This window comes from Entelurus aequoreus, linkage group LG03 (assembly GCF_033978785.1).
Source record: "Entelurus aequoreus isolate RoL-2023_Sb linkage group LG03, RoL_Eaeq_v1.1, whole genome shotgun sequence".
Taxonomy (NCBI): Eukaryota; Metazoa; Chordata; class Actinopteri; order Syngnathiformes; family Syngnathidae; genus Entelurus; species Entelurus aequoreus.
Genome location: NC_084733.1, coordinates 33,786,525 through 33,813,999, shown reverse-complemented (window position 1 = coordinate 33,813,999; position 27,475 = coordinate 33,786,525). Strand labels below are relative to the sequence as shown.

Here is a 27,475-nt window from a genome sequence, read left to right as displayed (position 1 = left end):
TCTGCCTATAAAGCCCTTAAAGTGGAACTGCACTTTTTTTTTGGAATTTTGCCTTTAGTTCACAATCATTATGAGAGACAAGATTATAGAAGTTTTTTCTTTTGCAGTCTAACATGTAAAAATCGGCTCGTTTTAGGTGGCTAGCAATGCAGCTAATGGGAGCAATTAATTGTACCTCTAAATCACTTTAATATGCATTCGAAAACCGTCAACAATACTTCATTTACGTTCCGTAACCTGTATGATAACTTATCTGTAGCGACATTGTTATTGTAAGAGCGAACACTGATTAACTCTTTTTCTAGCATAGTAACACGTCGGCATGCTTCGATATTAGCCGTAAAAGCTAACGACGGCAAGAGATAAGCTAGCTTCTAGATCAGCACAAATCGCATTTGAGTTTGTAATGCACAACACTGCGATAGGACTCCAATCTGTACTGACTGAAAAACATGAACAATCATATGTTAAGTATTAGCCCACATTTCGTGTTTTGTTTGTACACAGCTGAGCCAGCCGGAGAGCGTATTCACTGTAGTTGTAATAACACGCATGACGTGCTGCATTAGTCGATAGTAAAGTGACTCACTTGATGGACAGTTGTTCGTCTGGTCCAGATGGCTGGTGACGTTTCCTGTTGAAAATAGGTAAGCACTCCATTTATGTCAAAATAGCTTGTCCCCAAAATCCACATTTGCAGTTTTGCGTCGCTTTCACCTCACTCTCTCGACTTCCGTCTGCTCCAACGTCTCACTCTTCATTCATGCTCGCTTCCATAAGCAGCAGTATATTTAGCTTAAAAAATATAAGATTATGAATCCTTATTTGTCAAAAAATAGTCGTCTTCGTTGTCTGCTACCAAGTCTTCAATGATTACAACACACACGCATGTTTGATTCAGGAAGTACGAACAAACAGTTGCCTCAATTTTTTTTTGTCATAAAGAAATACAATCACATGTGCTTACGGACTGTATACCTGCAGACTGTATTGATCTATATAGATATATAATGTATATATTGTGTTTTTTATGTTGATTTAATTTAAAAAAAATATATATATATATTTTTTTTAAATTTCTTGTGCGGCCCGGGACCAATCGGTCCACGGACCGGTACCGGGCCGTGGCCCGGTGGTTGGGGACCACTGCTTTAAAATGTAATATCGGAAATTATCGGTATCTGTTTCTTAATTATCGGTATCGGTTTCTAAAAGTAAAATGTATGACGTTTTAAAACGCCGCTGTGTACACGGACGTAGGGAGAGGTACAGAGTGCCAATAAACCTTAAAGGCATTTCCTTTGCGTGCGTGCCGTCCGAGTCACATAATATCTACCGGCTGTTCTCATCACAAATTAATGCAAGACATACTTGATCAATAGCCATACAGGTCACACTGAGGGTGGTCGCATAAACAAGTTTAACACTGTTACAAATATACGCCACACTGTGAACCCACACCAAACAAGAATGACAAACACATTTCGGGAGAATATCCGCACCGTAACACAACATAAACACAACAGAACAAATACCCAGAATCCCTTGCAGTACTAACTCTTCCGGGACGCTACAATATAAACCCCCCGCTAAACCCTACCCCCACCCACCCCAACCCCGCCCACCTCAACCTCATCATAGTCTCTCTTAGGGAGAGCATGTCCCAAATTCCAAGCTGCTGTTTGGATAGATAGATAGATAGATAGTACTTTATTGATTCCTTCAGGAGAGTTCCCTCAGGAAAATTAAAATTCCAAAAGCAGTGTACAGAATTGAGATCGAATTTAAAAAGTAAAAAAGTAGATAATGGGGGTATAAATGAAAACAGAATAGAAAAATATTACAATAAGAATAAAAATAAAAAGCAACAATAAGAATAAAAATATAACAATAAAATAAGAATATAACAAGAGAAACTAGGCAGTAGTGACCATGTTATGAAAAAGTATTGCACTGTTATTGTTTTGAGGCATGTTAAAAAAAATAATGCACTTTGTGACTTCAATAATAAATATGGCAGTGCCATGTTGGCATTTTTTTCCATAACTTGAGTTGATTTATTTTGGAAAACTTTGTTACATTGTTTAATGCATCCAGCGGGGCATCACAACAAAATTAGGCATAATAATGTGTTAATTCCACAACTGAATATATCAGTATCGGTTGATATCGGTATCGGTAATTAAGAGTTGGACAATATCGGAATATTGGATATCGGTAAAAAAGCCATTATCGGACATCTCTAGGATGTTTCTTCTTCTGGTAGACAATTTCGCTTGCAGGTATTAATTATTGGCCCTTCTAGGACCTGTGTGAAGCCCCCTCCCTCCCCCACCTTGTCCAAATCAACCCAAAACATCTTGCAGCACAAACGTAGCTCGAATGATTGGGACATGTTTGGGGAGATTTTGGCAATGTGGAGGGGCCAACTTCACACAGGTGAATTATAAAATGTTAATAACTTAAGAATGATAATGATTACACCACAAATCTTTGTAGCACGAACATAGCACAAACAAATGGGAGAAGTTTGTACATATTTTGACATATTTGGGGAGGGGGTCTAGTTATAATTAATTACATGTTAATAACATAAAACAATAGAACTTTAACTTAAACTAACTATTATAAATAACTAGTTATAAATCATGGCCACCAGCAGCGAGAGCGATTCGGACCGAGAAAGCGACGATTACCCCATTAATTTGAGCGAGGATGAAAGATTCGTGGATGAGGAAATGAGAGTGAAGGATTAGAGGGCAGTGGAAGCGATTCAGATAGGGAAGATGCTGTGAGAGGCGGATGGGACCTGATATTCAGCTGGGAATGACTAAAACAGTAAATAAACACAAGACATATATATACTCTATTAGCCACAACACAACCAGGCTTATATTTAATATGCCACAAATTAATCCCGCATAACAAACACCTCCCCCCTCCCGTCCATATAACCCGCCAATACAAATCAAACACCAGCACAACACACTCAATCCCACAGCCCAAAGTACCGTTCACCTCCGCAAAGTTCATACAGCACATATATTTCCCCAAAGTTACGTACGTGACATGCACATAGCGGAACGCACGTACGGGCAAGCAATCAAATGTTTGGAAGCCGCAGCTGCGTACTCACGGTAGTGCGTATCCAACTCAAAGTCCTCCTGGTAATAGTCTCTGTTGTCCCAGTTCTCCACAAGCATGCGTATCCAACTCAAAGTCCTCCTGGTAAGAGTCTCTGTTGTCCCAGTTCTCCACAGGCCAACGGTAAAGCTTGACTGTCATATTTCGGGAATGTAAACAATGAAACACCGGCTACGTGTTTGTGTTGCTGCAGCCGGCCGCTAATACACCGCTTCCCACCTACAGCTTTCTTCTTTGCTGTCTTCATTGTTCATTGAACAAATTGCAAAAGATTCACCAACACAGATGTCCAGAATACTGTGGAATTTTGCGATGAAAATAGACGACTTAATAGCTGGCCACATGCTGTCCCAAAATGTCCGCTACAATCCGTGACGTCACGCGCAAACGTCATCATACCAAGACGTTTTCAGCAGGATATTTCGCTGGAAATTTAAAATTGCACTTTACTAATCCAACCCGGCCGTATTGGCATGTGTTGCAATGTTAAGAAAATATATTTTATAATAACTTAAAAACCGTAACAGCACAAACAAAAATGTTTGCATCACAAACCAGCACAAACGAAAATGTTTGCAACACAAACCGGTACAAACGATTGGGACAAGTTTGTGGAGATTTGTACGAGATGGGAGGGCCAACTTCATACAGGTCTTCGTAGGCTGGTCAAAGTTATGGTGTCACACTTTCCAAGAAGAATGCATGGTGACCTGTTTACAACCTCTTAAAGATGACAGCAGCCCATTTCTCTCGCTTCCATCTATGCCCCCTAGCTCACTCGTTTGTAAGGCTGAAACGACGCGTCGACGTAGTTGACGTCATCGACGTCATCGGTTACGTAAATACGTCGACGCCGTTTTTGTGCGTCGCATATTTACGTCACACTACCGTCATGGCGGAGCGCAAAGCAGACGGTGCGAGCGAGGGGAAAAAAGCACGCCAAAAGTCGTCAAAAGTGTGGGAGTATTTCAATACACGGCCTAATAATGTTGTTGTATGCACACTGTGTCGAGCGGAAATGGCCTATCATAGCAGCACAACGGCTATGAACGAACATTTGAAAAGAAAACCATCAACCAGTCAATCGTCCGCGTGAGCATACGTTGTCATCATTACACGAAAACATGAATGTGTCATTTGTATCTGCTAGGGGTGTAACGGTACGTGTTTTGCATTGAACCATTTCGGTACGGGGCTTTCGGTTAGGTCCGGGGGTGTACCGAACAAGTTTCTAAGCTAAAGCTAAAGTCTTAACAAGCTGCTTTGCTCCTTCTGCCTCTGTCTCAGCACGCAGCATTGTGCCACCCACACAACCATCTGATTGGTACACAGAAAGCGCTAACAGCCAATCAGCAGTGCGTATTCAGAGCGTTAGCTGCCAATCAGCAGTGCGTATTCAGAGCGCATGTAGTCAGCGCTTCAGCATCGAGCAGATAGGTGTTTAGCAGGTGAGCATCAGGCAGCGGACTCTCCCCAAATGATAATAAACACCTCCCAGTCAACTACTAGTAACATCACTATGAGCCCGTTGACCTTCTAGAAATATAAACTGCAGCTCAGCTCACTCGCAGTCCTGGCTTGAGGTGAAGGCTAATTACCTCTCAATTCCAGCCACATCGACCCCTTCTGAGCGCCTATTTTCAGCTGCTGGGAATATTGTAAACAAGAAAAGAACCAGCCTCGCCCCAGAGCATGTAGACATGCTAACCTTTCTTCATTACAACTGTTAGTCACTCACTGGAATGAGTAGAATTGGTTATTGTGTACTGTGTTGGACTGGATGTTTATTTTGCACATTTTAAAAGCAATACTTAATGTTTACAGTGCTCCAGAATATTTAGATTGGCACTTTTTTGTATTGGATGTTTATCTTTATTTTTGCACATTTTAGCAAATAAGCAATACTTTCACTTTTGTTGAAATATTTACACTGTTGTTACAGAATATTTCGTTTTGCACTTTTTTGTATTGGATGTTTATCTTTATTTTTTCACATTTTAAAGCAAAATAAGCAATACTTTTACTTTTGAAATGCTTATACTATTGCAGAATATTAAGATTTGCACTGGATGTTTACTTTTATATTTGCACATTAAAATCAAATAAACTACTTTTAATTTTGTTAAATGTTAAAAGTTTTAAATGTTTACATTGTTACAGAATATTTTGTCATGTTGTTGTCAATGTTGACTGAGTGGCCATACCTTTTTTTTTTGTAAATAAAAGCCATGCCTTTTGAAAAAACTGGCCTACATTTATTTTTTCATCTTCATTTTAAATAAAAAAATAATCGGTAAAAGGAAAAATTATCTATAGATTAATCGAAAAAAATAATCTATAGATTAATCGAAAAAATAATCTATAGATTAATCGATAGAAAAATAATCGTTAGCTGCAGCCTTACTCGTTTGCATACCACCCTTGCCCCATTCCCTTGCACAAGACCGGGTTTGATTGATTGATGTATGCTGTTGTGGATAGTGACAAAAATATTAATGATCTCCAGCCCTCAGGTCACTGGCCCATACACTCTCTTAAAGGAGGACAGCTTCATATTACTCTCTCTACAACTCTCTGTGTTGTATGCAGCATGTCCTTGTTCTACTGTGTAAAAACAAAATAAAAAACATTAGAGTGACCATAATTGCACCTTTTTAGCAGAGTGGAGAAATGGTGCTCTACTAGGTCAGCTCTGTTTGTGGAAAAAGCAGCATAAGGATGGTTTGTGTTAATGGAAGGTGCACAACTTGTAGCGTGTGCCTGTATGTGTTGTGTGTTTTCCATTGCTACAACAGTGAATCACTCATGTATTCATTCTGCCATCTTTTCTTTTTTTTTTTTTGCATTCTCATTTCTGCTCAGGCTCTTTCCCACTATGTCTCTCTGCGTTACCTCCCTCTTTTCATGCTCCATCTCCCACATCCACTCTGTTCTTCACCTCCCCCCCGTGGTGCAGAGGTGGGTCTTAGAGCCGGGGGGGTTGCTGCTGGGTTGACGTTGTGGTGGGTGGAAGTTGTGAGGTTGACGTCTGGCCAATGTGGGACATTGAGCAGTGGAGGTGTGGCCGCTTGTCTGCCTCGGAGCCCCTAACGAGAGCTTGATTCATTGCACAAGGGGCTCCCATAGGGACAGAATTAGAGGTGCTCAGTCTAAGCGCTCCCCGGAGACATTAAAAGGATATTTAATCTAGCCACCACACAGGCTGCGTCCATTGCGCTGTGTGCGCGTCTGTTTTAGTTTGTGTGCATGCAAAAGAAAAATACACTCTTAAAGCAAAACCATGTTCTATTGCTGTATAATCCATCATGTCAGCCTTTTAATTGCAATTTAATATACTTCATCCACACATCCCTTTCAGAAATGCAGTATTTTTTTGTTGGCTGAAAAAGTAGTTGTGTGGAAAATTGGTATCAGTCAGTGGGCAAACTAAAAAAAAAATGTTTAAAAAAGTTTTTTAAAGAAAAACTTAGCAAACTGGCTTATTAATCAGGCTTGGCTGTGTTTATTATTAAATACACCACATTCAAATTCTTTAAATTATTAAGTATTCAGTACACAGCTGCCATAGGCCTGTGCTAAATCCAATGGAAATTTTGTTGGATGACTAAAATATATTGGATATGCTTTGGTGTAAATTTAGTGTGAATTTTGCTCCACAGTCACTTTTATAACCCGTATTTTGAGTCTCTCTGCAAGATGTTCCATACAGGATGTAATTTATCTTTCAAAAATGTACAATGTTTAAGTATATATATTGGAAGTCATCACCGCAATTTTTTTAATGCACATAGTCGGAAAAAAACTTGATAAATATTATATTGTCTTACGTTTTTGTGTTTCCTCAGAGGCTGAGAGCTTTACTTATCGTAAATTCCGGACTATAGCTGGGTTGCAATCATGTGATCTAGAGGCACTTCCGGGTTTCAGGCAATGGTCCAGGGCCCTATTAGGCTACTGTTTATTTACCTGAATCAGGACGTATTTTGAAAGGTTTAGAGGCAAATATATAAGCGATCATGAACCTTTAAAAAAAAATGGGATGCAGTAGAATTATACACTCTTAATAAAAATATATTTTTTTATGATTTGAACCATTTATCATCACCACGACGTTACTGCGTGCTACAACCTCACTTCATTTGATACTTACAGTATTTAGAGAACAAAAGATTAGAGGCAGATCATGTTTTACATCTGAGAGGTCCACGAATTAAGCATTAATTGGTGAAAGACAAAGTTGGACTTATTCGTGCATCGCTAGTTACGTATTTGATTGACATAAAGAGTGGGCTAAATTTAGCATTTTCAAGCATAAAAATTAGCAGTTCTAAAAAAAAGATTAACATCTGAAGCACAATTCTTATTTATGCCAATTATAAATAAATTCATACATTTTCAATAATCGTTTAAAAAAAAAGTTTAAAAAGACATTCATAGCAGGCACTTTGTAAATAACAGTTTAGGTTGTGTGTTTGTGTTACAGCTTAGTGGTTATTGGCCACATAGAATGGTAGTTAATTGTTGTTGTGTGTTAACAGTTACACGTGACATCATGCTTTTTTATTTTTTTAGTTCACACCATAGGTAAGACTATTGTTCTGTTTGATCAGAGATATGAAGTTCCAAAGCCGTCTACTTGGAAGACGTAACTACACTCCATTCATTTCAGAGGGATATTTATGTATAATGTGAGGTTGAGCAAATAGCATTAAATCTTTAAAAAAAAAAAGTAGTGCCGAGTATTTGTGGCAGTACAATTTTTTTGTTGCGGGCTGCCAAAATAAATGAATGTATGAGAAACATAGTGATCTTACATTGAGCCTAATAGATATTAAAGCTGAAAACTTAGTCAATTAACCAAGCAATAAATTAATATTAACTTGATAACTTTGCCAGCCTCGATAACCGCCGTATGCATGCGTTTTTATGGGCTGCAAGAGGCAGAGCGGTCACTCTTTGCAGCAGCCGCGGGCGTTTGTACTACATGCACCTAAACTCTTGACAGTTAGTATGTATTACCGTATCAAATTAAAATGATCGAAAAAACGTAATTGATAACCACATGTTGATAAAATTTTGGACACACAAGCGTTAGCTTGCCAGCTATGTTGAAGAGGTTCATTTAGCCTACTAATGTGTATTTATAAATGGTTGATTTATATAGGCTAGTAAGGTAAAGTTTTGTACCTGACAAGTTTCGGCTATCTTGCTTCTGCAGCCTTCATCAGAGGTGTCACGTGATGTTAGCGTGACGTCATCTGTGACGTGTTATATGGATTGTTGTCCCCTGGTGTGCGCCGGGGGTAGAGCGGGGCGCCCCCTGTCGTCTGGATGTCAACCAAACGGCCGGGGGCGGCCCTGCAGGATTGTGTCCCAGGTGTGGGATATTTGGTAGGCTCCTTCGTCCCTGTTGACAGTCTTTGGGGCCCGCTTCCTGATTTCAACCGCCTCTTTGATCCACAGATGGAATTTGTTGCTTTCCATTCTAATGACCTTGGCTGCCTCCCAGTTCATTAGATGATTTTCCCTCTTGCAGTGGTCTGAAATGTCTGATTTTAGATTTTCCAAGCTTGCTAGCTAGTTTAAATGCTAACATGAAAACAATAGACATTTTCTTTTCTCGTTAAAAAACGTCATACCCCAATCTAAACTTGTATAAACTCATTACTGCCTAAACAACTAAGATACAGTATTCACATTGAACCATACTTCCCAACCTTGAGACCCCAGAATTAGAAAGCTATTCAAAGGAGGTGGTGTAATATATACAAACCCCGTTTCCATATGAGTTGGGAAATTGTGTTAGATGTAAATATAAACGAAATACAATGATTTGCAAATCATTTTCAACCCATATTCAGTTGAATATGCTACAAAGACAACATATTTGATGTTCAAACTGATAAACTTTTTTTTTTTGCAAATAATCATTAACTTTAGAATTTGATGCCAGCAACACATGACAAAGAAGTTGGGAAAGGTGGCAATAAGTACTGATAAAGTTGAGGAATGCTCATCAAACACTTATTTGGAACATCCCACAGATGAACAGGCAAATTGGGAACAGGTGGGTGCCATGATTGGGTATAAAAGTAGATTCTATGAAATGCTCGGTCATTCACAAACAAGGATGGGGTGAGGGTCACCACTTTGTCAACAAATGCGTGAGCAAATTGTTGAACAGTTTAAGAAAAACCTTTCTCAACCAGCTATTGCAAGGAATTTAGGGATTTCACCATCTACGCTCCGTAATATCATCAAAGGGTTCAGAGAATCTGGAGAAATCACTGCACGTAAGCAGCTAAGCCCGTGACCTTCGATCCCTCAGGCTGTACTGCATCAACAAGCGACATCAGTGTGTAAAGGATATCACCACATGGGCTCAGGAACACTTCAGAAACCCACTGTCAGTAACTACAGTTGATCGCTACATCTGTAAGTGCAAGTTAAAACTCTCTTATGCAAGGCGAAAACCGTTTGTCAACAACACCCAGAAACGCTGTCGGCTTCGCTGGGCCTGAGCTCATCTAAGATGGACTGATACAAAGTGACAAAGTGTTCTGTGCTCTGACGAGTCCACATTTCAAATTGTTTTTGGAAACTGTGGATGTCGTGTCCTCCGGACCAAAGAGGAAAAGAACCATCCGGATTGTTATAGGCGCAAAGTTAAAAAGCCAGCATCTGTGATGGTATGGGGGTGTATTAGTGCCCAAGACATGGGTAACTTACACATCTGTGAAGGCGCCATTAATGCTGAAAGGTACATACAGGTTTTGGAGCAACATATGTTGCCATCCAAGCAACGTTACCATGGACTGCTTATTTCAGCAAGACGATGCCAAGGCACGTGTTACATCAACGTGGTTTCATAATAAAAGAGTGCGGGTACTAGACTGGCCTGCCTGTAGTCCAGACCTGTCTCCCATTGAAAAGGTGTGGCGCATTATGAAGCCTAAAATACCACAACGGAGACCCCCGGACTGTTGAACAACTTAAGCTGTACATCAAGCAAGAATAGGAAAGAATTCCACCTGAGAAGCTGAAAAAATGTGTCTCCTCAGTGCCCAAACGTTTACTGAGTGTTGTTAAATGAAAAGGCCATGTAACACAGTGGTGAACATGCCCTTTCCCAACTACTTTGGCACGTGTTGCAGCCATGAAATTCTAAGTTAATTATTATTTGCAAAAAAAAAATAAAGTTTATGAGTTTGAACATCAAATATCTTGTCTTTGTAGTGCATTCAATTGAATATGGGTTGAAAAGGATTTGCAAATCATTGTATTCCGTTTATATTTACATCTAACACAATTTCCCAACTCATATAGAAACGGGGTTTGTACACTATTCCCTCTAATTGTTCGTGTGTGAGCAAACGCAAAAACTCCACGAGCATTTAGTGGAGCACATGTGAGCAACATCAGACGTGCACCTGTCCCAAACCTGACATCATAACAATTTAAATGTCTTATAATAATAATTAAATGAGAGTCGTCATTTCCATGAGATTATTTGCCTATATAGATGATTTGGCCCACTTACAATGAAAATAACAAAACAAATCTTGTTTTTCATTAGCTACTAATATTGTATGTCTGGGTCCTACTTTGGAAAGAATGTGTACCCCTTTCAGAGATCACATTTAGTTCCCCTTAAAACATTTACATGTTGCACAATGAGATGTAAGCATGGGATAAAGTGTACATTCCTATAACTTTCTGTCTGTAAGATATATATTTTTATTAGCATTTCTGTAATCTAGTAACATAACTTTATGATTAATATCCATAAATTATCATTCTTAATAAATTACAGTAGAATAAGCACACATTTGATTGAGGAGTCATAGTGTAACGACCTGGAATTTACACATTATGTTTGGTGTTGGAGTTGTCCGATTTTTTGTGTGGCCATAAACGCATCAGTGGCTAAGTGCCATGAGTGCGTGTGTTGATGCAAGTGAGAAAGAGCGAGTGGCTGCTGTTGCTATGACAGATGCCAAAGAGTTGGTTTTAGACCTGGTTTGTATGGCAGACAATGACCAGTTTTGCAAGATATACGTTTTTTTACTAATGCTTTCGCCGTGGTTAAGGCAATACGACCGAAATAAACAGTTTTGCTCAAAAAAGTGATTGATGGAGAATTCCTGTCCTCCTTAGAGCGTCTCGACAGACGTTACAATAATTGAACAGTGTTGACGACAGGGTTCTAGGTAGGCATATAAGAGGGAGCAGTCAGAAATGTGAAGGGGGATCATGTGTACATGCTGCTCCATTAGGGTCCAGCACTTTTTTTCTGTGCTAATACAGTAGTCACTTTGCTTTCTTCATAAAATTTGGTTGTTGGCTACAGTATGAGCCTAACTTACTAAGGTGCAAATACCACGCACTAAACAACATGTTTAATCTAAAAATAGCGTGTACTGTTAGTGGGCGTGTTGCGTGTCATCTACGGACACTGCGCGTGCAATTGTAAAGTGGTGCAGACCACCTTATGTAAATGAGGATTTTGCATGTACTATACGGGGCATCACTCTCATTTACTGCACATTTATGTTATCATGTGGCCTTATACTATGTTTTCAAACATGCAGGAGACATCAAAAGTGGCATTTTAGATGCAGTTGTACAGTGCATATACCTGTACTGTACTTTGACACCACTTTTTTTTTTTTTTTACCGCTGAAGGTGCATGGGAGAGAGGCTGCACTTACTTCGCTCAATATGCAAAAATGCATACTTCAAGAAGTTTTTTTCATATAAGCAATATTTTAGAGATATGTATTCTATGGGGAAAAAAACAAATGTAATTTAAAAAATAAAATAAAAGACATCAAAACGCATCAATTGAATTTGTTTTAATCAACCCTTAAGTCTTCTAGTAGCTAAAAAAATATGTTAATGAACAGACGATATGTCAAAAAAAAAAAAATTCAGATCATCCCAAAATGTGGACACACACACGTATGACGGAGGATTTTCATTTGTCCATCGTCAGTTTGCACAGTTCCTAAATAAAACAAATACATTGAAAAATAAATAAAATAGTGTTTGTAAAACAGCGGGCATTTTGATGATCAGCATATATTTTGCATATTAATAAAGATAGAGACGCAAAATGGATTGCACGCCTTTTACTGCTCACTTAAGAGACGCAATCCACTTTGCACACGTTTAGTAGATCAGCTTTGCGTGTGCTATCAGGTTTGCATGTGTTTTAGTACATGCAAACTTTTGGTAGATCAGGACCTCCAACCTGGACAAGAGGATTGCACTTTGTCAGGCCTTTACCTTCATACCTGTTCAACTTAGATGTCCCACCTGAAAACTAAGCTCATGCTGGTAGCTCTTAACCACAATAAGGTGACAATCTCTCAGGAGGGAAACTAAAAAATAATAGTAAAATAAATAAAATAAAGTATCTTTCATCCACATTTTATCAACCATCACAACATTTATCATAACTTGAAGGCCTAGCTCTTAAACGGAATTTAACCTATAGTAGGACTTCACACACAACAGTCAATATTTACAAAGTTGAAAAGTACAGTAGTTTTAAGAATAAAACAAAAACATTCTTCTCAAACTGGTTTATCATCAGGTCAGCTGCATCATGCCTGAAAGTTTCTGCATTCTCCACTCATTCACAGAGAGAAACTTAACAGCACTGCCTACAATCTAGACATAGTAAAGTTGTGTTTTTACTGTACCAACTAACAGGGAGTCAACAGTTCCCCTTGTTCTTTGAAATTATATTTATTTCATGTGTTCTCTGACCAGTAAGCATGTAAACACTTGCAGCGTGAGGAATGCAAATAATGGTAGCCTACTTATTCATTTTCATCACCGTTTAAACAGGAATAACAACTGATAGCTCTTTTCGACGAAACAGCTCATTTCGACAGATGACCTGAAGCAGAAAATACACACAGCTTTAACTTACAGTTGTGTTGATATCGATCGATGGCTGGCCTGATGATGACATCTGATAGCGTCAAAAATAAAATGTCCTCTTCTCTTTCTCCCAGGTATTCACATATTACGATGTAGAATACGTTAAATCATCACCTTTTTGTTTTAACTTCGTCATCTCTGTATGAAAAGCATCTGATTGGCCCACCTTTGTCGCTAACCCCCACCGTCTCTCACAGTGTACGCTATTAAAGAACTGTCAATGGATACATTACGAATTTGTCTCCCCCCGTCCCCCAGCCTTTACATTCCAATTATGATGTCAAAATATACGACAAAAACAAGTTTTATTTAATTTGATAGGGTATACTTGCATTATTATTATGCATTATTATTTCATCAGTGGTTAATTTGGTTTCAAAATAATGTTAGCAATAATGGGTAGGTCAATATATTGTCAAGCAAAATTTGTTATCGGCCCCAGCCTATGAATGCTACAAGATATTTAAAACTGCTTCAACAAATTACTATAGATGATTAAATTAAATCAAACGATCGATCTGGTGAATATGTGGGCAAATAAATAAATCATACATTTGTTTATAGCAAAATAAGACTAATTATATGATCACTTAATTGATTGCCTAAAACGTATAAAATATTTGTTTTCTTTTCCCTGCAGAGGTTTTGTCTATGACAGCAAGAACAACCTTCAGATGAGAGGACTGGTTGTCCTGCTTCTTTCAAAAGCTGCCGGACCAAATCACACTTCTTCTGATCTCTTAGCCCAGGACATGGTCAGTGGCATCTATCCCAGGTAACCCACTCATGTGACTAGCACTGGTTAAACATACATAATGCTTTAAATGCGTAGCTATAATATTTTCATTCATAAAAATTAAACACATGTTGATATTAACGCCCTGATTTTTCATACAAATAACCCCTTCTGGTCTTACATGTAGTACTAGGCCAAAAAGAAGAAAACTGTGGAACAGGACTTAATGAGTTGTTCTAGTTTCTAATATCTATTTAGTTGCATACATGGTCATAATTTGTATATATATATATATATATATATATATATATATATATACAGTGGGGCAATAAAGTATTTAGTCAGCCACCCATTGACAATCAATGGGTGGCTGACTAAATACTTTTTTGCCCCACTGTATATATATATATATATATATATATATATATATATATATATATATATATATATATATATATATATATATATATATATATATATATATACATATATATATATATATATATATATATATATACATATATAGTTGCAGGGGGTGCTGGAACCTATCCCAGCTGCATTCGGGTTTGCTTGTCCTAGGTGTAAAAAAAACTGTGTATAAAAAATGTGAATTCCGCAATGTCTGGCCGAGGGAAATCCGACAAGCCAGGCCGTTTTCGGATCCAGATATCATGGAGTCTGTCGGCTGTCGACTGGGCCCTTTTTATGAGGATAAGTCAGACGATGGACAAAATGCGAGCCAAAATTCTCGCCAATTTAAAATCCGCTTTTAGAGGAGAGATAGCGGCTGTTATGGAGCTATTCGAAATCATTCTCTCGCCCCATAGCGAGGCCATGGCTAACCTGGAGCTCGCTGCTAATGCTAACGAGCTAACCGAATTCAGTACTAGCGTCAACAAGCTAACTGCCACCATGATTCTCCTCTCTAAAAAATTTGATAATCTGGAGGACCCCTCGAGGTGGAATAATGTCCAAGTGGTGGGCCTCCTATAGGGGTGTGAGGGCCCCCGTCCAACTGAGTTCACCGCTCAATTCTTGCATGAGGTCCTGAAAGTTGACGACAAGCCCATGCTGGACAGTGCTCTCCGGAGCTTAGGTCTAAAGATGGCGAACCTCTTCAGCTGCTCGTTGTTTAAGTGAATTTAATTCAAGTCCGGAACCAGATTCTAAGAAGGGCGGATGAGGTTTCTCCGCTACCCCGGTCGTGGCTCGAAGTCGAGCTGCCTTCGCTGCGGTGAGGAGGACTCAAACACACGGTATAGTGGACCCTTTACGATTAAATAACCGTGACGTTTTTAATCACGGTTTATAGTAATACTGGATATTGTTTCATCCCTAGTCACATGGGCAAAAAAATCACAATTGACCTGCAGTGTGAACATTGCCTATGAGTAACAGTTACATGTTATAGAAGTGAAGGTATACATTTCCAGGTGTTAAAAGGTGCCCAAAGGCGTACCCTCAGGTCCTTTCTGCCTGTCTTCCACACATCATCAGCATGCGTGGGTGCGCCAAGTGGTTTTCAAAAGTGACTGCTGCTGCTGTGATTGGCTTGACATGTAATATGGGGGCCTGAAAGGGTTCTTTATTACTGCTTGCTGGCACAACGCTTGTATGTTTGTAGTGGAAAAGTCCTAATATTAGAATTAATTGCCATAAACCAGCCAGAGAGGAAGAGCTCAAGGCTGGTCAACCTGTTTTGCCCACTCTCACCTTATGTTGCTTGAATTACTATGTCACACCGGTTCACTGACACAACATGCATTCCCTCATTGTAGTGTGATGGACAGCCTGACCCCACACGCAGGGTGACTTGATCGCCTCATTTATGCTTCCTCCCGCTCTTCCTCTCACCTCTCTCGGGCTCGTTAGTGCACCTCTGTTAAAGGCGAGATGGAAGGTGGGGGATGATTGAAACCTCTGGGGGATAGTCTCCTCCCTCCTGACAGGCAGCATTTGTAAAAAATTCTCCACTCTGCTGCTTGACACTGATGATTCACCAAAATATAGCAATGACTGATGGACAGACGGGTAGGATGGATGGATATGTTGATAGGGAGATTGGCCATACAAATAGAGACACAGAGATAAGATACGGTACATGAGGCAGAGAGACCGTCCGAAGAATGAATGACTGTATATATTCATATGCATGCCACTGAACATATCACACTGTCTGTCTGATGGACACTCCACTTTGAATTCACACTCACATCTTCTAGGCTGTATTTGATGGTAAGGCAGACAGCCGGGGGAGGAAAATGGCATAGAACACTCAGGACGAGAGGCGTGGTGAGGGGCGTTCCAACTCTGCAAGATGGCATCAGTTGCTATGCAACCGGATACCAAAGCTATTTATACACAAGCCCCCTTGTCCCCCTTTTTTCCTCCCAATGCCCCACAGCCAGAGACCTGGACTAAAAGATAAGGTGTGGGGTGGAAAGTGCAACCTGGAGGCTGAACTTTGTGCTTTTGTTCAATGTTAGTTTGTGTTTCATCAAACTTTTTTGATTTGATAATCATTATGAGACATTATTGTACTAGTGCTTACTAAAGATAAAATATGTTGCCATTTCATTTACACCATACTAGTTATCGTTTGAATTAGAGCTGTTCCGATTAGGGTTTCATGCTCCCGATTCCGATACCGATCATCCACGCGTGAACTCGTCCGATACAGATACCAATCTAATTTATTTGTGGTACATTTTCCACTTACCGTATTTTTCGGATTATAAATCGCAGTTTTTTTCATAGTTTGGCCGGGGGTGCGACATATACTCCGGAGCGATTTATGTGTGAAATTATTAACACATTACCGTAAAATATCAAATAATATTATTTATCTAATTCACGGAAGAGACGAAGCAAATGTCAGCAATCGTCACACACACGTCAGCGATCGTCACATACACGTCAACCAATAGAAATTATGCAGGGGCGGGTCATGGCACAAGTGCATTGTGGGTCATGATGGCGGTGTATTGTGAAAAAAAAGATGCTACATGTTACTACGTCCGTACCTAGGAAAATGGATAATTTCAACATTGGCGGTAACTTATAAAAACTGAGAAGGGCTGAACAAAAATGGCACCGAAAAGGAAATCATATTCTGCAGATTACAAGCTGGACGTAGTGAAATATGCAGCAGAGAACGGCAATCGAGCAGCAGAAAGAAAGGACATACCAGAGGCGACACCGGGGAGGAAGATTTCATCAGATTTAGTGATCGGGAGTGACAGATTGTTTGGTAAACGTATAGCATGTTCTATATGTTATAGTTATTTGAATGACTCTTGCCATGATGTGTTGCGTTAACATACCAGGCAGTCTAGGGATGATGTTTGATAAGAAATTGAGTTTGAGCCCATTATCGAATCCTCTTATCGAACCGATTCCTTATCGATTCTCTTATCGAATCCAGATAGGTTGATGTATATGGAAAAAAAAACACAATATTTGGTTTAACAAAAGCTCACTTTTATTTCATAAGAAAAAAATGAAATAAAATAAATAAATAAATATTGACTGTTGTTACCCCCCTAAAAAAATTAAAAAAAATAAATATTGACTGTTGTTACCCAAAGTATATTAAGTGGAATTTTTTAGAAAAACAAATATATACAGTAACACAAAAACAACCTGTCTCTGTGATCACTATAGGTGTATAAATAATGATATAGTGTTAAATAAAATCAGTCCCTTGGGCACGAAACTGAAAATAATACAGCTCTCCAAAAAGTGCACTTCTGCTGCTATTGGAACATCCTTCTGGGGTCCATCAGTGTGGCCTCCTCCAGGAATGACTGCACGTCCTTGTCCTGGAGGGAAAATGAGGGACAGACACAGCATAGAATTAGGGGGGAAATTAGCTGAATGTGAAGACTAGGGTGTCTGTTATTAAGTCTTTAGCATTAGTATGTGGAATTAAATAATGGAATGGATTAAGTAATGAAGTTAAACATTGTACTGATATGATCCACTTTAAAGGCCTACTGAAACCCACTACTACCGACCACGCAGTCTGATAGTTTATATATCAATGATGAAATCTTAACATTGCAACACATGCCAATACGGCCGGGTTAACTTATAAAGTGCTATTTTAAATTTCCTGCGAAACTTCCAGTTGGAAACGTCTATGTATGATGACGTATGCGCGTGACGTCACGGAGTGAACAGAAGTATTGGCACACCATTGTGTCCCAATACAAACAGCTCTGTTTTCATCGAAAAATTCCACAGTATTCTGGACATCTGTGTTGGTGAATCTTTTGCAATTTGTTTAATGAACAATGAAGACTGCAAAGAAGAAAGCTGTAGGTGGGATCGGTGTATTAGCGGCGGACTACAGCAACACAACCAGGAGGACTTTGAGATGGATAGTAGACGCGCTAGCCGCCGACCTCACCTTGACTTCCTCCGTCTCCGGGCAGCCGACCGCATCTATGATCGGGTGAAGTCCTTCGTCGCGCCGTTGATCGCTGGAACGCAGGTGAGCACGGGTGTTGATGAGCAGATGAGGGCTGGCTGGCGTAGGTGGAGCGCTAATGTTTTTACCATAGCTCTGTCGAGGTCCCGTAGCTAAGTTAGCTTCAATGGCGTCCATAGCAACAGCATTGTTAAGCTTCGCCAGGCTGGAAAGCATTAACCGTGTAGTTACATGTCCATGGTTTAATAGTATTGTTGATCTTCTGTCTATCCTTCCAGTCAGGGGTTTATTTCTTTTGTTTCTATCTGCATTTAAGCCCGATGCTATCACGTTAGCTCTGTAGCTAAAGAGCTTCACCGATGTTTTGTCGTGGAGATAAATGTCACTGTGAATGTCCATTTTGCGTTCTCGACTCTCATTTTCAAGAGGATATAGTATCCGAGGTGGTTTAAAATACAAATCCGTGATCCACAATAGAAAAAGGAGAAAGTGTGGAATCCAATGAACCCTTGTACCTAAGTTATGGTCAGAGCGAAAAAAGATACGTCCTGCACTGCACTCTAGTCCTTCACTCTCACGTTCCTCATCCACGAATCTTTCATCATCGCTCAAATTAATGGGGTAATCGTCGCTTTCTCGGTCTGAATCGCTCTCTCTGCATTGTAAACAATGGGGAAATGTGAGGAGCCCTTCAGCCTGTGACGTCACGCTACTTCCGGTACAGGCAAGACTTTTTTATCAGCCACCAAAACTTTATCGTCGATGTTCTCTACTAAATCCTTTCAGCAAAAATATGGCAATATCGCGAAATGATCAAGTATGACACATAGAATGAATCTGCTATCCCTGTTTAAATTTTAAAAAATCATTTCAGTAGGCCTTTAAGAGGTTGTTCAAATTAATAGTGCTTACAAAGTACAAAGAAGAATTATAAGAAATACTTTCAACCTTATTGAAAATAAGATATTCGTCATCTCAGTATATTAATGATGTCTGAATTAATGAATTACATATTACAAAACTGTTGTATATACTAATTCACAGATGTTATTTTATTATAAAAAGGTCAGTAAATGAGGTATATATTTCTAAACGCTCTGAAGTGGGAAAGGGGTAGGATTAAATAAGCTTTACTTCTTCCTACTCCTTTTCGGACATGATGTAAAGTGAAATGATATGAAACTGTGATGTGTTATGCTGTAAGTGTGTTCATGTACGAAATAAACTAAAGAAAGAAAGAGAGCACCAGTTTATTAGACAGACCTGCAAACTCTGGAGTGGTGTAGGCTACAAGATACCGTTAACGTTATCAGACACATACAAAAAGGCTAACGTTAACGTTATCAGGCACATACAAAAAGGCTAACGTTAAAGTTACCGTTATCCACTGACTATGCTTAGGTAACGTTAGTCTAGCTAACATTACTGCAGTCCTCGTTGACATAAGAGGTAACGTTATTTTAGCTTGAAGGCTACAAGTGAGCAGATATGGAAATTAACCGGCAACAGTTAACGTTAGTTACTCACCAGCACTATCACTGTAATTGGCGTTGCAGGTTGAAGCAGAGGAAGAGGGGTTTGCTTCGTCATCTCTGTCGCTGCTTCTCCACGACACCTTTCTCTAACCTGAAGGTTATGTACGGCCTGAACATGTTTCATCATGCTTGTTGTACTTACCCCCCTTACATGAGAGCTAAGCCTGGCAATAATTGCAGATAGCCATTTCCTCGTCGTATTTTTTTGTAAAATGAAGCCATGCCATGAGGCGTTTTTTTCGGTCCATTGTTGTTGCTGCTTCTGTATCTGCCGCCTAATGACTGAGCTACGTCATTTCCTGGGACGTTCCACAGGACATTTCCTGTGGGACGGGATTCGTTCCCATGGATTCGAATAAGAACCAACTCTTTTTCTTTTCTATAGTGGTCTTGATAACGGGAACCGGTTCTCAAAAAGGGATTTGATTATTTTTTATTTTTCCCCTCCCTCAAGGGGGGAACTCGACAGGGTGGTTGCTGGTTGTTCCATCTCCATCGTTGGTGTCCCTGCGGGTGGGGTGGGTGGTTCCCGTGGCCGCGTGCTGGGCGGTCCTGCAGCGGTCGGCTTGGTTGGGGTGGCAGGGGGCGGGCCGCGCCGTGCTCTCCGGGGGTGGGGGGTGGGCTCGTGGGGGCCCGGTTGCTGGTGGGGCGGAGGCGGTCTTCCCGTCCGGTTGCGGGAGTCTCTGGGCCCCCCGGGCGGGGCGTCCCACCTTTCTGCCCGTGTGGGGTGCGGTCTCTCGTTGGCTTGAGGTCTGGCTGTCCCCTGCTTCTCTCGTGCCTTGTCCTCTGCCGGGTGCGTCTGTCTGCGGCCTGCTGCTGGCTCTTACAGGCGGCACGGTGGGCCTGGCTCTGGGGTTCCTGTCGCTGGCCGGCCTGGCTGCGTGGGGCCGGTGGTCCCTGGTTCCCTGGGCACCACACCTGCTGTTTGTGGGTTGGGCTCTCTGGGTGGCTGGAGCCGTACTCTGGCTCCCACACACACTGGAAGTCAAATATATTGTACATACAAATACACATATACTCACATACATACCGTTATTCATACATACATAGATACCTACGCTCCCACATACATACACAAATACAGTACATACCTACATACTCAAAGTTCGTACATCCACACGCACATTCACTGTACAAACATACACATACACATACTGTACATATACATTCACTGTACAAACATACATATACAAGTACATATGCATACATACACTCATGCACATAATCACGTTTCATCAAACATATTAACGTTGTTGCTCTAGGGGAAACTGGGTAACACATGGCACACTGACAAAGCTTAACCTATTATTACTATAACAATCTACAAGGTTAATATAGGTTGCTTCTCTTTCTTCCCCTCCATTTTTCTGCATTCTTTTGTATCTCTAGTTATCATTACGTATATGTATTGTTGCATTTGAACAACTGTATTGTTGATAATAAAGGTAAATTATTGGTATTGTTCATTATCAATAGCGCTATTTCTATTGGTATTTGTATTACTCCATTTGTAGTGTAATAATGCTCATTGTCATTTCTGTATTATTATTTATTTCGCTAATTGCTTCTTTGCTATCACTTTTACCATCATATTTGTACATATCGTATTTGCTGATGTTGCTCTATTGTTGTTGTTGTTGTTGTTATACTCCAGTGCGACGTATATATGTTTTTTTCCTTCTTTATTGTGCATTTTCGGCCGGTGCGACTTATAGTCTGAAAAATACGGTAATTTATGGTGAATACTATTGTCAGTTTAACATTATCAACACTGTATTTAAAATATTATTCTCTTTTGTTACATACATTTGTTTGAGCAAAACAAAGTAAATAGTACAAACTAACTAAACAAAAGAAAAAAATTACTCCATTTATCCATCCATTTTCTACCGCTTGTCCCTCTTGGGGTTACGGGAGCCTATCCCATCTGCACTCAGGCGGAAGTCGGGGTACACCCAGGACGAGTCGCCACCTCCTCGCAGGGCCAACACAGATAGACAGACAACATTCACACTCACATTCACACACTAGGGCCAATTTAGTGTTGCCAATCAACCTATCCCCAGGTGCATGTCTTTGGAGGTGGGTAGAAGCCGGGGTACCCGGAGGGAGAATATGCAAACTCCACACAGAAACACCCCGAGCCCGGGGATCGAACCCTGGACCTTCGTATTGTGAGGCTCACGCACTAACCCCTGTCACACCGTGCTGCCCATAAAAAATAATAAAACCTAAACAGTTAAATTTGTAGTTTTTTGCCCTCGAAGTCTTCCAGTGTTTGTAAACATGAACAAAAACAAAAAAAAGATTTTTAGAAAAAAAATATTGGTCGAATTACTCTAGTATCGATCATATACTGATACTACCCTTTGACACCACCAATTTATGGATCAATCTGATCGTCCTCTTATGTGTCGTGTACTGACTGTGACAATACTGACACACCAACAGTTGCTGTTATATTATCCTCTCTCTATATCAAGTATCCCCCAAACTACGGCCCGCCAGTGTTCACAATCTGTTCCCAAGTTAAGAATAAATAAGTATGTATATATATATATATATATATATATATATATATATATATATATATATATATATATATATATATATATATATATATATATATATACAGTAAATATATGTACATGTATGTATATAAATGTATATACACACATATGTATATATATATATATATATATATATATATATATATATATATATATATATATATATATATATATATATATATATATATATATGTATGTATATGCATATATATGTATATGTATGTATGTATGCATATATATATGTGTATATATATATATATATATATGTGTATATATATATATATATATATATATATATATATATATATATATATATTAAGGCTGAAACGACGCGTCGACGTCATCGACGTCATCGGTTACGTAAATACGTCGACGCCGTTTTTGTGCGTCGACGCGTCGCATATTTACGTCACACTACCGTCATGGCGGAGCGCAAAGCAGACTGTGCGAGCGAGGGGGAAAAAAATCACGCCAAAAGTGGTCAAAAGTGTGGGAGTATTTCAATACACGGCCTAATAATGTTGTTGTATGCACACTGTGTCGAGCGGAAATGGCCTATCATAGCAGCACAACGGCTATGAACGAACATTTGAAAAGAAAACCATCAACCATCAACTAGTCAATCGTCCGCGTGAGCATACGTTGTCATCATTACACAAAAACATGAATGTGTCATTTGTATCTGCTAAGGGTGTAACGGTACGTGTTTTGTATTGAACCGTTTCGGTACGGGGCTTTCGGTTCGGTACGGGGGTGTACCGAACGAGTTTCTAAGCTAAAGCTAACTTTAGCTGCTAAAGTGTTAACAAGCTGCTTCGCTCCTTCTGCGGCTGCCTCTGTCTCAGCACGCAGCATTGTCCCACCCACACAACCATCTGATTGGTACACACAAAGCATTATCAGCCAATCAGCAGTGCGTATTCAGAGCGCATGTAGTCAGCGCTTCAGCGTGGAGCAGATAGGTGTTTAGCAGGTGAGCATCGGGCAGCGGACTCTCCCCAAATAATAATAAACACCTCCCAGTCAACTACTAGTAACATCACTATGAGCCCGTTGACCTTCTAGGAATATAAACTGGAGCTCAGCTCACTCGCAGTCCTGGCTTGAGGTGAAGGCTACCGGTAATTAGCTCTCAGTTCCAGCCACATCGACCCCTCCTGAGCGCCTATTTTCAGCTGCTGGGAATATTGTAAACAAGAAAAGAAGCAGAGCATGTAGACATGCTAACCTTTCTTCATTACAACTGTTAGTCACTCACTGGAATGAGTAGAATTGGTTATTGTGTACTGTGTTGGACTGGATGTTTATTTTGCACATTTTAAAAGCAATACTTAATGTTTACAGTGCTCCAGAATATTTAGATTGGCACGTTTTTGTATTGGATGTTTATCTTTATTTTTGCACATTTTAGCAAATAAGCAATACTTTCACTTTTGTTGAAATGTTTACACTGTTGTTACAGAATATTTCGTTTTGCACTTTTTTGTATTGGATGTTTATCTTTATTTTTGCACATTTTAAAGCAAAATAAGCAATACTTTTACTTTTGAAATGCTAATACTATTGCAGAATATTAAGATTTGCACTGGATGTTTACTTTTATATTTGCACATTAAAAAGCAAATAAGCTACTTTTAATTTTGTTAAATGTTAAAAGTTTTAAATGTTTACATTGTTACAGAATATTTTGTCATGTTGTTGTCAATGTTAACTGAGTGGCCACACTTCTTTTTTTTGTAAATAAAAGCCATGCCTTTTGAAAAAACAGGCCTACATCTTCGTTTTAAATAAAAAAATAATCGGTAAAAGGAAAAATAATCTATAGATGAATCGAAAAAATAATCTATAGATTAACCGATTAATCGGAAAAAATAATCTATAGATTAATCGATAGAAAAATAATCGTTAGCTGCAGCCTTAATATATATATATATATATATATATATATATATATATATATATATATATATATATATATATATATATTAGGGGTGGGGGAAAAAATCGATTCGAATTACAATCGCGATTCTGACGTTGTGCGATTCAGAATCGATTCTCATTTTTAAAAAATCGATTTTTTATTTATTTTTATAATTTTTATTTTTTTTTAAAAAAATTTATTTTTTATTTTTTATTAATCAATCCAACAAAACAATACACAGCAATACCATAACAATGCAATCCAATTCCAAAACCAAACCCGACCCAGCAACACTCAGAACTGCAATAAACAGAGCAATTGAGAGGAGAAACAAACACGACACAGAACAAACCAAAAGTAGTAAAACAAAAATGAATATTATCAACAACAGTATCAATATTAGTTGCAATTTCAACATAGCAGTGATTAAAAATCCCTCATTGACATTATCATTAGACATTAAAATAAAAAAGAACAATAGTGTCACAGTGGCTTACACTTGCATCACATCTCATAAACTTGACAACACACTGTGTCCAATATTTTCACAAAGATAAAATAAGTCATATTTTTGGTTCATTTAATAGTTAAAACAAATGTACATTATTGCAAACAGTTGATAAAACATTGTCCTTTACAATTATAAAAGCTTTTTACAAAAATATACTACTCTGCTTGCATGTCAGCAGACTGGGGTAGATCCTGCTGAAATCCTATGTATTGAATGAATAGAGAATCCTTTTGAATCTTGGCAAAAATCTTAGCCACACGATTATCAAATGTAATAGGAAAATTAATTCATACTGACCAAACTGGCTTCATGGAAGGTCGACAATCTTCAGACAATACAAGGAAATTGTTTAATGTTATTTACTATGCTAGAAGTCTCCCTTATCCCACAGCAGTATGTACTGTTGATGCGGAGAAGGCATTCGACCGCATAAACTGGTCATTTATGTTTTGCACATTACGTAAATTTGGATTTGGAGATAATTTTATACAATGGATTAAGACGCTTTATACAAGGCCCATGGCATCAGTCAAAACCAATAATCATATTTCAGAACCTTTTTTGTTAAAAAGAGGAGTAAAACAGGGATGTCCTGCATCTGGATTATTATTTAATTTGGTTATTGAACCCTTAGCTGCAAAAATAAGAAGTGAAAATAATATTCATGATATAAAAATTGGCTCTCAGTATAATACCGTATTTCCTTGAATAGCCGCAGGGGCGCTAATTAATTTAAAACCTCCTGTCACTCCGGCGTTTACCGGAAGCCTGCAGGATGGCCGTGCATGCGGTAATTATTTTAAAACCTCTTCTCACTCCGGCGTTTACCAAAAGGAATGCGGTAAATTTAGGCGTGCGCTTTGAGTGTGATGTAAGCATACCATCATGAAAAGCACATTTAATAAAAAAAACGTTATTATGGTCTTACCTGTACTTATAAATGGAGTCCATTTGCAGCTCCTTCTGACCAAAAGCATCGATAACTTGTTTATACAAGTCTTCCTTATTTTCTTTCTTCAGTTTTAAAAGTCTCTCTGTCTCGATGGAGATATCCCTTTAATTATTACCTCCTGCTTCGATTGAAAGTCCAGTTTAGAAAACTGTTTTAATTTAGATACCGGTATGTAATCCTCTATGTTAAAAGTTCAGGCGAGAGGGAAAAAAATAAAAATCTGTTGCTGCGTGTTGTCACTTCTTCTGCAGTACCGGAAGTCGCAAGAAGGATCACTAGTGCCCTCTACCACCAGGAGGCGGGAGTCATTTGATGACTCATACAGTATTTGACACACGCAGCTACAGTATATTGATAAAACATAGCTGCTTACTGTTCTTTTTAGCATACCGTACCGGTATTCAATAGCTTGGACCTTAAATCCTACTGAATAGCTCTTTATCTTTTTTCCTTTGTGCGATTGCTAACTACTGAAATCAGCTTCCTCCATTTTGAAAATGAGGACAGGTAAATCGTCACTCGTGACGTAACGAATTTGAACCGGCGGAAGTTCTAGACATATGCTAAATATTTTGCGAAACGAGTTTGACCCGGCGAAAATTATAGACATGCGATAATAAAATTAATATTTTGCGAAACTAATTTGATCCGGCGTTAATAATGAACCGGCGATAAGGCCAAGCATGCGTTAATTATTTGGAGAAACGAGTTTGACCCGGCAGTAATTCTAGACGTGCGAATACTATATTCCCTGCGCCAATTCAAGGAAATACGGTAAGCTATCGATGTATTGTGACGACATAATTTTTTTACCTGTCACATGTGAATTCCTCTCTTCTTTATATCAATAATGTCATCACTGAATATGGCTGTTTATCAGGGTATAAAGTTAATTGGGACAAATGTGACATATTACCACTTAATAAACACTGCAAGAAATTACAAGTTCAGAACTTCAAAATTAAATTGTATTGCATTATTATGGTATTGTTGTGTATTGTTTTCAAAAAAAAAAAAAAAAAAAAAACGTTTTTGATTCGAGAATCGTTTTGAATTGAAAAAAAAATCGATTTTGAATCGAATCGTGACCCCTAGAATCGATTTTGAATCAAATCGTGGGACACCCAAAGATTCCCAGCCCTAATATATATATATATATATATATATATATATATATATATATATATATATATATATATATATATATATATATATATATATATATATATATATATATATATATATATATATATATATATATTAGGGTTGCACATCTCTCTCTGATAAACGATTCGATATGCATCTAGATACACAGGTTACGATTCGATTAAAAAACGATATCCTTTTATTACAGACCGATTCGATTCGATTCCAAACGATACGATTCGATTTCACGGTTAATATTCAAGACTCCAAATCCCCAAGCATTGTGGCTTTACGGCACTGGCAAAAAAAAACAGAATAACAAAATCACATGTCAATGTATTTATCTTTAGACATGGACCAAAAAAATTCTGGCTGAATTGTAGGATGGGAACTCCAGAGGTAAAAGTAGCACAGAATAGTAACAACAAAGTGCAATATTTCAGCCTGAGCATAGTTTTGAACACTAGAGGTAGGTAACAAAGATTCAATATTTCAACCTGAGCATATAGTGTTTTGAACACTAGAGGTAGGTAACAATGAACACTAGAGGTAGGTAACAAAGATTCAATATTTCAAC

At 38.8% G+C, this 27,475-nt stretch overlaps 1 protein-coding gene across 3 annotated transcripts in view; it reads left to right on the top strand.

The window, feature by feature from the left end:
• The window catches only part of pdss2 (prenyl (decaprenyl) diphosphate synthase, subunit 2), an 86,323-nt gene that overhangs the window by 10,151 nt on the left and 48,697 nt on the right, over window positions 1-27,475 (top strand). For all 3 annotated transcript variants that reach the window (XM_062041706.1, XM_062041705.1, XM_062041704.1), the window contains exon 2: window positions 13,736-13,870. In XM_062041706.1, the coding sequence (XP_061897690.1) occupies window positions 13,736-13,870 (135 nt within the window). The remainder of the gene's footprint in view (window positions 1-13,735; window positions 13,871-27,475) is intronic.